We start from the raw sequence: 10,460 nt of genomic DNA, 5'->3' as shown, positions 1-10,460 counted from the left end.
TGTCAAATTCAATTAACAGTTTTGTGTTCAGTGTTAGGTGTCGTTTTCAGTTTCGTCAGTTTTCAGTTCTGTCAGCTAACGGCATTATCCGTTAGGTCTGCTTCGGTTATCCCCTTTCTTTCGGCGGAAAGGAACGCATAGAGTGGTGCAAAATGAGGCGGCCATTCTATAGGAGCAGCGAGGTGGGAACTCGGATGTGGGCGGCGGCGGTGCAGCTCCACATATTCAGTAAAGTCATCCCCCCTCTTCTTGTGATCTTGATTTGATTCATATCCGACTCTTCTAATTCAATCAGAGTTATGTACCAACTTTGCAATGTGACTAAGAAAACCGCAGACCTCATGGGTTAGCATTTAAGAAGATAAGTTGCAAAGTGATTGGTCTTTTTCCGATGAAAAAGAGAACCATGGTGGTTGAGACCCTGTGGCCTTCTCGGTCGACCCGCCACATATCGTAGAGTACCCTCACCTCCGTGACTTTGGTCTTGAGCACGATGCCGACGGCCACACAGTGTTTGTTATCCTCCGTATGATCGTCTAGGTAGAAGCGGACGCACGAGTCGTAGCTGCCGACGAAGGTAGCGGACTCAATGGACTTGCCGATGCAGAAGCCCCTGTTCAGGTTGTACCCATCAATCTTGAAGATGTGCGTCCTGTGCGCAGTCTCCAGGGCGCAGGTCGAGGCCATCCTCGTTAGTAAGCTCTTAGACGCGGCCATCGTGGCCTCTAGGTGGCGTAGAAACTAAGCGCGGCGGGGACGGGGGCGGTGATGGGTGCCATCGGGAAGGGGAACGAGCGACGGGGCGAGTCAGAAGGCAAAAGTAGCACGGTGGGTGGTGGGAACAATCGACGACAAGTTGGCGAAAAGAATTTTGCAATGACTGCCGCGCGAGAAGGGACGAAGATATATGGTGAAATTGTTCGGCCCAACTTTTCCATGACGGATTCCAATTCCAGCTTACCAAAAAAAATTCTTGGTTTGGAAGCTAAAGTTGATGGATCTCCAATTTCTCGTGGACAAAGTTGCAAGCAAGTTATCAAAGTATGATGGCCAAAACATCACCACCATTGGATGTACGGCTCTTGTCATGTCCGTGATCATATCCCAAGTGGTCTACCCCACCACCCCGTTGGTCATCCCACCACATACTTCACAACGCCAACAAGCTCGAGAGAGATTTCCTTTGGTCCGGTTCGGACAAGACAACGGGGGCCAAATGCAAGGGGAATTGGGAGTATGTTTGCCAGCCACTTGAGTACGGAGGTCTTAGGGTCCTCAACACAGACAAGTTTATGAGGGCTCTCCGGTTGCGATGGTCGTGGTATGAATGGAAGGATCCCACCAAGATGTGGGTGGGAATAGGAAACCCATGCAATGGGGAGGACCTCAACTTTTTCTATACTTCCACCACCATCACCGTTAGTAATGGTGTGAGGACCCACTTTTGGGACTCTCCTTGGCTTCTTGGGCGAAAGCCTAAAGATATTGCCCCACTCATCTATGAAGCTTCCAAGAGAAAGAATTGGAAGGTGAGGGAGTCCCTAAAGCACAACGCTTGGATTCTCAAGATCACACCCCTCCCACTGCCACTACCACCACCACCACCAATGTCTCCGTTGAGCACATCATGCAATTCTTCGCTCTATGGATGATACTAAATGAGGTTCATCTTTAGTTGTCTTTAGTTGTGGCTTCTAGTGAAAAAATGAAGAAAAGCTATGGATGAAGAATATACGGCTCTAATGAAGAGTAACACATGGCACTTAGTACTCCACCTCGAGGTAAAAACATGATGGGCCAGAAACAAGTTTATCCTAGGTATAAAGTGTGCCTTGTTACCATAGGCTTCAAGAAACACTAATGTTTTGATTATCAGGATGCTAACCTATTATAAAAGCTTCCACCATAAGACTTGTATTAGGCACAACAGTCTCCAAAGGGTGGTGTTTATGCTTGTTGTGCGGAACATGTCAATTCTCAATGTTATGCAAGACAAAGTGTATCTCAAAGAACCACTGGTATATGAAAATGGATACACATATCACTATTTTTGCAAACTTGTCAAAGCACTCTATTGCCTTAAAGAGGCCCCTCGAGCATGATACTCTTGATCAACCATCTCACGCATTGGGCGGCTTAACTTATAGAACTATCATGCTTCTTCCACGATAGCATCATCTCCAATGAAATCCTACATTGAGAGAAAAGTGTTATTTAAGTACACATGTCCAACTCAACAATTCATATGGAGCACATAGATTCGTACAAATGAGAAAAGTTCTTACTTCCACATGCATGTTGGAAAATATATCATCCATTGAGAAGGCACTGATTTCATTCAAATGATCATTAAGAGGTTGCTGATTAAGTGTGCCTTCTTGCATAGGAACAATGCTAGCTCCATCCCCACCATCATGTAGCTGAGTCAATGAGACGAAATCATCTGTCTGAAGGGTGTGAAGCATCGAAGTAGTTCTTTCACTGTTGACCAGATGAGTATCATTAGTTGAAGTTCTACTTGCATCAAGTGTAGAGCTACCATTCAACATCGTTCCTACTGAGCTTATGTTGCTTGCCATGTTGAATGGTGCCATTTGCTCAGTGAAGCCTCCCACTGATGTGGTGTTGCTTATGAATGGTGCCTTTTCATTTTGCAGAGGCAGCCGGCCAGATGACATTGCATATCTCTCTAGTTGGTTGCTATGTGGGAAGTTCACCTGTGATGCAACAAGAGACCTCCCGCCACCAACTGTTGTGTTTGCAAATGAACTTTGAAGATTGGAAGGGGTTTTGCCTTTGCTTATCTCCATTATCTTGCCATGCATGATGTTAGCATAGGAATTACTATAATTGAATGATGGAAATTCATCTGACATTATCTCATTGGGTATGTTGTCGTATAGGCTGACGAGAGGGTCAGCAAAACCTGTGAATCTTCTCGCATCTGACGGTAGTTTTCCAACATACTTTGGCATTCTACGATCATGGAGGTATGACCCTGTGTAGAAGTTGCTTTGGATGTTCATCGGCGGAGCCAAGTGACCCGTTGAACCATAATTGTTTGTACTCCAAGAGGCAGTGTCGCCAGAGGACACAGTCCATCTTCCATGTTCGTGATTATGCATGAAATTGCCCTTGTTGTTCATGTTGTACGATGAGTTCCATCTTTCATATGCATCACTAGAGGGATTTGACTTAACTCTTTTTAAGTGCAATCTATACTTCTGAAATAAAAAGATAGACAAAATAACAAGGTATAAGATGGATGATCATCGAAAAAAATAACATAAACATGTGAGTACAATAAGAACTGAAGATGTTGCATGGGAAAAAAACTCCTAAAAATGTGGGGCATGCATTATATGAGATAAGCCTCGCATTTTAAGGGACACACTTAATTAGAATTACACATCATGGTCGTTCCATTACTAGAGCTTTGACTGATATGTTCCCCAGAAAATAAAAGCTTTCACTTATATATGAAAAAATGTTAGACTATGAATAATAGTAACAAAAACATAGAAATTAAGCATAAAGGTTGCAAATAAACCTGTAGATGACTCGCAATATTCTCTCTACTGAGGTGATCCACATTCATCAGCTCCAATACCTTTTTTGGAACAGCCCCTACAATTATGTAATAAAAATTATAATGAAAATATCGAGCAGCCACCAGCATTGTCGATGAATGAGGCACAAGATGTGAATTCTTACTATCAAGGCCGATCTGGTTGATAGCTTCTAGAAACTTGTTATGCAGCGCAATTGTCCATGTCATCCGGGGCTTTCTGTGGATGGCGGATATATGCGTGCCCTCATTGTTCTCGCTAGAATCATCTCCAACATTTCTCTTATTCCCCGAGTACTTACTCTTGTCAGTAGTCGCTGGTTGAACTCTCTGGACATCATTGTCATGATCGCTGATGTGGCTTATTGCTTTGGGATTTCTCCACCTTTGAACATGTTGCCATATGTTTTTGAGCTCATGGGTACGCACTGGCTTCACCATAAAGTCGGACGCGCCATGATCTATCCCCTTCATCACAACCTTCTTGTCGCAATCAACGGATATCACTGCATGCCATAGGACCAATGACTTAGATTTAGAATTCAGAAATTCACAAAAATCTATGAAGTGGACATATGTTTTGGTCAAAGTGCCTATAGACGGAAAAGCATTTCAATGTTTAGTTTTATAATTCTTCTTCAATGCAAACTAAATGGGAAAATTTACACACATTCAATAGGAAGATACGAAAACAAAGGTTAAAACAATAACGGTAACACAATGACTAAGCCATATCACAACATGTTCCACACAAGGAAATCACATCATCATGTCTAACTATTGGTGAACCTGAAGATCAAGTATTATTATTGGCAGTCAGCCAAGTTTCTCTAGCATACTAGGTAACATCTATCGGCCCACGTAACGCTCTAAGCATTTTAAGTGATCACACTCATATTAGTTTGTAAACGTTAACCACCATTGTCAATAGCTTTTTATTACGGATAGCTAATTGTTTGTGCTTGCCACGGGGACATACATATTCTACATGATAATGTCCATGCTTAATGTGGTCCTACCGTCCAGTGCTCGATGATACGTTTCATAATTAACGTGATACTCTCGTCCAAAGAATGATACTCTCCATAATTAACGTGGTCCTCTCGTCCAATACTCGGTGATAGTTTCCATAAATTAATGTCTAGACAATTGACATGTGTAATTAACTATATAGCTAATTAATTGCATGCAGCTGTGGGCGAGGTAGAGATTGGGCAAGAATTATCTTGGACGAATTTTGTGCAATAATAGTAGAGATTCAGGAAAATAAGTATTTGTGGCTGCACTTTCAGTGAAAGTAATTTGACTACAAATTGGTGTGCTTATTCAAAGTCAACAAATATGCAGTATTGTAGGTATTACCCATGGTTAACCTACTCATGTATGTACTTAAAAGGGGCATTCCTACTTTACATGCTATTCTTGAGAGTAAATTGTCATAAGGAGTAACAACTTTAAGGAGAATGAAGATGAGTAGTAATCTTAATAATATCAATACAATTCACAAAAAAAATATCAATACAACATAGGTATTTCTTAATTGTAGTATTCATGCAACCCTAGCAAACAGGTGTGGCGCAATCGTATACCTTGTGTGATTGTTAGAACGCGAATTTTAATATTAGCTTTGAAAAAAATATAACTTGGTCATTTCATGAACTATGAATAGATTAAAGTTTTCATTCTTATTGGTAGGATTGTACAATTAATTGAGATGATCTAAAATTAAATTATAGTTGTCCATAAATAAAGCCATCGAACATGTGGATAGTGGGGTCTACATTACATAGGAGTGATAGAGAGTCTCACTAAGCCAAACTACTCATTTATAAAATTCAATTCTAGATAGTCCATAAATACGCCCATCGAACGCGTGGATGTGGAATCTATTTTACATTGGAGTGACAGAGACTCTCACTAGCCCAAATTAGCCATTGGAGTGACCATGTCTCTAGCCTACTAAACACTATCAGCCCAATTATTAAAAACAACAATTGGGATATCATAATCACGTGCTATCCATGTTTGTTCCCCATCCCCACCATCCATCCGATCTGATGGATGGATGGTTAGATAGGATCTCATTGTTTTGGGCTAGAAACCGACAATGCGTCCCCTACTAGCTCATGTGTCGCTCCACCTCCGCTCTCCTACCCAGTCGCCATCCATCAGACGGATGGTTAGATAGGATCCCATTGGTTTGGGCTAGAAACCGACACTACGTCCTCTACTAACTCATGTGCCACTTCACCTCCGCTCTCCTACCCCACTCCCCATCCGATCGGAAGAGTGAACGGTTAGATGGGACCCCGTTGGTTCGGACTCAGTGGGGATCCCGTTCTTTAGAACTCTTCCAGGTTAGAAATAGAGTGTGGGTTTTGTGCATATGTATGTGGTTTCATAAAATCGTCCTAAATATATAGGATCTCACACGCTGCCCAAAGAAATTAATATCCTCTCAAGGTATCAACAAGATTGAGGAGTAAAAGTACGTTCTTGAAAACAATTGTCAGTGTTTATGGATAGAAAACTCAAAAATTGGACTTTGGATTGAGAGCAGTGAGAGTACTGATGACGGGCAGATCCATCTCGAGGCGGATGAGCTCGAGGAGCTTGAAGCCGTCCATGTCCGGCATGCGCACGTCGGTGATGACCAGGTCGAATTGCTGCTTCCCCGCCATGAGCATCCTGAGCGCCGTCTTTCCATCCATCACCGTCGTTGCTGCATAGCGGCAAGCATTATTCGCAGAGAAACAAATAGATCACAAGGCCCCGATTCTAATGGACTATGGCGAAGTGGAGGGATCAAGAGACTCACGTTGGTATTTACAGCGGCGCAACAGGGCTTCAAGTACCATGTGGCAGACGCGGTCGTCGTCCACAACGAGGACGCGTAACCTTTCGGGAAACTTGTCCTCCGCCGCATCCTCCATCATCTGCCTTCGGTCCCCACCCATCGTGGCCATGTTCTCCGAACTTCTTCCCACCTGGAAAAGCAAACGCCATCAAGAAAAATACTGATTAAAAAACAAATCAGCACAAACCGCACAGCCAAAACCTCTATTAGCTTCCTCGTCTCAGGACACAACTGATGTTACTGCTTTGCTCCTCGTCTAAAAACAATCCGTATTCAGAGGAGTGGTGAGAAGGGCTGGAGGAAGGGCGTCTATTTATAGGGGTAGAGGGGTCAAGGGAAGGAGTGGAAGTCTCGCGGTCCAGACTCCAGAGGTCAAAGGCGCTCTCCCCGTGCTTTGTGTGCATGCGCTGCTTCTACTCCTTAATTTCTGCAGCTACGCCATTTGATCTGGCGATGTCAATGTGCGTGTCTGCTTGTGCCGCGGCCCATGGTCCCTTCCATGAGAGGTGAGGAAAACCACGGGTGGTGTTGCTGTTTTTTGCTTTTGTTCTTTTCTCAACAAATGTCTAATGTTGGACACAAATGTTAGAGCATCTCCAGTCGCGTCCCCAACAAGGCCCACCAGATGACTTTTCGGCCGCTGACGCCAAAAAATCGGCCCAGTCGCGCCCCAGGGGCTCAATTTTCACCGGCTCGGGCCGAAATTGGCGCTGGCGGACCCAACCCGACCCCGGCGTACTGGGGGGCGCTCGGGGATGCCGGGCGAATCGTTTTTGGCGCGAAAGAGCCACGGGTCCTCCTTGCCAGCGACTCGTCTCGCTTCTCGCCGCTTCGTCGTCCTCATCGCCTCGTTTCCCATGACGAATCAATGTCAAAGTTGCCGTGCGCTGCCGCGCCGGTCAGCCTCCGCCATTGATGCCTCACGGGCGGCGCAGTGAAAACGAGACGACGCGCGTCCCCTCGCATGCCACGTGTAACGCGGCAGCCACGCGTACGCGCGGCGCCTCCGCCTACATAAAGCCGACCCCCAGCGCACCGGTGGCACGCACAGAGTCTCCACCACCGACGCCACCTTTCTCCCCCTTCCTCCCTCTCCTCTCGCCGTCTCCAGCTCAAAGAATGGCCGAACGCTTCCCAGGCGACGGCGCGGCGGCGAACGGCTTCGGCCGCCGCCACCTTCACGAGGACGAAACTCGGCTACTTTTTGAGGCCGAGTATTTGGTCCCGCCGGACATGCGGGTACCCAGGGCGTGGAGAATCAACGCCGGCGGGGTCCCGGCGCCACCGCCGCCGACCGGGACGGCGCGGTGTGCGGAGATCGCGCGAATCCGCGCCTCCCTGCCGCGGCGGCGAGGGAGGGGCCACGCTACGTCCCCGACGGCCCGCTCTGGGAGCCATACTTCCGCCGCCGCCACGCCGAGCAGCTTGAGGCCACCAACAGCGTCGTTCCCTCCGGCAGGCTCAACTCCGAGGGGCGGCGCCGATGGTGGGGCGTGCCCGGCCGCACGCCGCGCGCCGTCCTCGAGTACATCGAGGGCGGCAACACGCCGAGGCTGGAGTACCCCTCCCCCCGTCCTTCTCTCGCCGCCGTGAGAGCTCGTGGACCCGAGGCGCATGGACCCCGGGGCGTCCTCCTCCTCGCCAGGTCGGTCGACCGACTCTCCCTGCCTCTGCCCCGTCAAGCCGGAGCCCCAGGACACGTCTGTCAGCCGGCGCACCCGCAGCTCCGGCGTCCGCATCGGCGACTCCACCCCCGCCTCTAGCCGCCTCGTCCTCGTCGCACCCAAACCGGAGCCCGGCCTTCCCACGGAGTACGAGGAGATAGCCCGGTGCGGCATCTCCGACGAGAACGCCATGCAGTGGGCGCGGGACGACTACCTCCACGACGAGATGGTCCGGCAGCGCCGGGCCCTGGAGGAGGTAGCCGCCTGCAAACGTGGGCGCGAGGACGAGCACGGCGTCGTGATCCTCGACAGTGACGACGACGAGGACGCCCCCGGACCGTCCAACCCGCCACGCCAACCGGGGGAGGGTTGCAGCAGGGACGGCGGCCGTAGCGGAGGCGGCGACGACGACGATGACGACGGCGGCGACTACACACGGTTCTACAGCCTCCTCGGCATGTAGATCTTCAAGGGCGGCGGGCGGCGAGGAGCGGCGAGGGAGACGGCGAGGAGCAACCTAGTAGCTTTTTTTTCCTTTTTGTAAAATATTTTAAATATGAACGAACTCGCCAAAATTTGGTTGAATTTGCGCCGTGTTCGTGCCGTAATTTGGATTTTTAAAAAAACGTGGACGCCGTGACTGGGGGCATCACGCCCCCAGCGTGTGGTTTATCGCCGGTGCGCCCCAGGGGGTGATTTTTAGCGCCTCCTGAGGGGCCAACGGTTGAAGATGCTCTTACGGTTTTGAATTACAAAAAGGAGAGGCTCCTGCTTTGCTCCTGCTCCTGCTTCCTTTGACCGGGAACAGAGAGAGCGTTCATGTCTCAGTCGTCAGATTCCTACCTACTTTTGTATGGCAACGTGAAAATGTGAAGGCCTAAACTCAAGGAGTGGAAGTCTTTCTCCACTTATCACTTTGTGGAAAATTAATATGACAAGGGCATTTTATCTGAAGAAAAACACTTCAAGAAAATAAGTTCAAGGGTGTTTCAGACTAGGGAGTAGCGGATGCACCCTAGCTAAGGGCGAGAGCAAGTGAGTAACACACAAATTCGAACCAAATGATTGCTTATGCTTTGATCCTTATTATGAGGTGTAAGGCCTATGTATTCAACAAAGAAAGAAATATATCGTTTACAAAGCAGAGAGAAAGAAATACAGGGATAGAAGAGTGGAGTTCTTGTGGTCCAGGCCATGGATGTCTGTAGTTTTTGCCATTTTTATTTTCATTGCCCTCCATAAAAAAATTCTGTTTTTGTTTCCACTCCATTGTCAAATGTCAACTTTCTTGTGGTCCAACGTTGGAGCTAGATGATATTGTCTGTATTCCAAAAGAGGCTTTTGGCGATGTTCAGGTCATATCTCAAATTAATGCCTCACCTTTATTCTCATGAAATTTGTTTCGGTGCACTGAAAGTGTATGTTCATTGTCTCACTAATTACAAAATGTGATATATGAACTGTAGTAACCAACAGGCCACATTAGCACTTGTTATTACTTTAAGTATGAGATTGTTCTTAGTTAAAAACCGGGCAGCCCGAGCACTGTACCCGTCCAATATTTCAATATGGCCCACACATGGTTTGTTGGTTTGGATCCTGAATAACTTGTTGCGGTTACTCGTTTCGCTAAACACGTCCGTTACAGATGCCAACTCTCGTTGCTTTCTAATTCAGTGCTGGGAGAGTCTAACTCGCGCGCGCTCGTTGGAGCGCTCGGTTTCGGACAGCTCCCGATTTGGAAAGTAGACAGTTGTTTTCTTTGAAGATTAGGGGATTAATTAAGATGGACCCCCGAAAATCAGGGTGGGGGATTAGTGTTGATTCTGGGTGGGCCTTCACGATGGTGCCTTCGTGTGGATGCGCACCACACCATCCCTTGTTGGCTGGTTGTCACACGTGGTGGGCCCTACCTGGAAATCCTGTCGGTTTTGCCTTGTGCGCTGGTTCGAATCGAGCGCTGGAGCGGCCGATCGCGAAAGAGTAAATCCGTTCAGTGCTTTCTGATTGAACGTGCGCATCAACATATGGTAGATTCATAGTAATTGGCCGTTAGACGGAAATTGCATCCCATAAATCACACTAATATCCTTCATTATGAAAAATTCCTTGTAAGTTGTGATTTCCTTCACACAAACTAAGAGAATAATTATTATTCGCATGACTCGAGGTGTCTCCTTCCATAAAAAAGAGAACCGACAATCACTCCACATCGCAGCCGCCGACTATGCCGAAAACTCTCCCTCAAGAACGAAACGGACGTGGTGGCAGCATCAAGGACTCCACCGTCAATAGCGGTCAATACTATCTGAAGGATCTACGATGTTTGCTGTGGTCATGGCCACCAACCACGTCGAGCGGCTGCCCAAGG

At 47.5% G+C, this 10,460-nt stretch overlaps 1 protein-coding gene across 1 annotated transcript; it reads right to left on the bottom strand.

The window, feature by feature from the left end:
* Positions 1-1,133: 1,133 nt before the first annotated feature.
* Positions 1,134-6,545, bottom strand: LOC123155020 (two-component response regulator ORR24). Its single transcript, XM_044573600.1, has 6 exons — positions 6,387-6,545; positions 6,138-6,290; positions 3,715-4,074; positions 3,551-3,627; positions 2,286-3,224; positions 1,134-1,541 (listed from the first exon to the last, which is right to left on the bottom strand). The coding sequence occupies exons 1-6, from the start codon at positions 6,532-6,534 to the stop codon at positions 1,134-1,136; spliced, it is 2,085 nt and encodes a 694-aa protein (XP_044429535.1). The 5' UTR covers positions 6,535-6,545.
* Positions 6,546-10,460: the final 3,915 nt, after the last annotated feature.

This window comes from Triticum aestivum, chromosome 7A, assembly GCF_018294505.1.
Source record: "Triticum aestivum cultivar Chinese Spring chromosome 7A, IWGSC CS RefSeq v2.1, whole genome shotgun sequence".
In the NCBI taxonomy this organism is placed as follows: Eukaryota; Viridiplantae; Streptophyta; class Magnoliopsida; order Poales; family Poaceae; genus Triticum; species Triticum aestivum.
This window is presented reverse-complemented; position numbering and strand designations above follow the sequence as displayed.

What these genes read in the sequence shown, in the direction of transcription:
- LOC123155020 (XM_044573600.1), bottom strand. Translation starts at nt 6,534, where the DNA reads ATGGCCACGATGGGTGGGGACCGAAGGCAGATGATGGAGGATGCGGCG. An exon ending in GATGGATCTGCCCGTCATCA is followed by an intron (nt 4,075 to 6,137) that starts GTACTCTCACTG and finishes TATGGCATGCAG; the next exon opens with TGATATCCGTTGATTGCGAC. An exon ending in TTTCCAACATGCATGTGGAA is followed by an intron (nt 1,542 to 2,285) that starts GTAAGAACTTTT and finishes GTTGTGCTTTAG; the next exon opens with GGACTCCCTCACCTTCCAAT.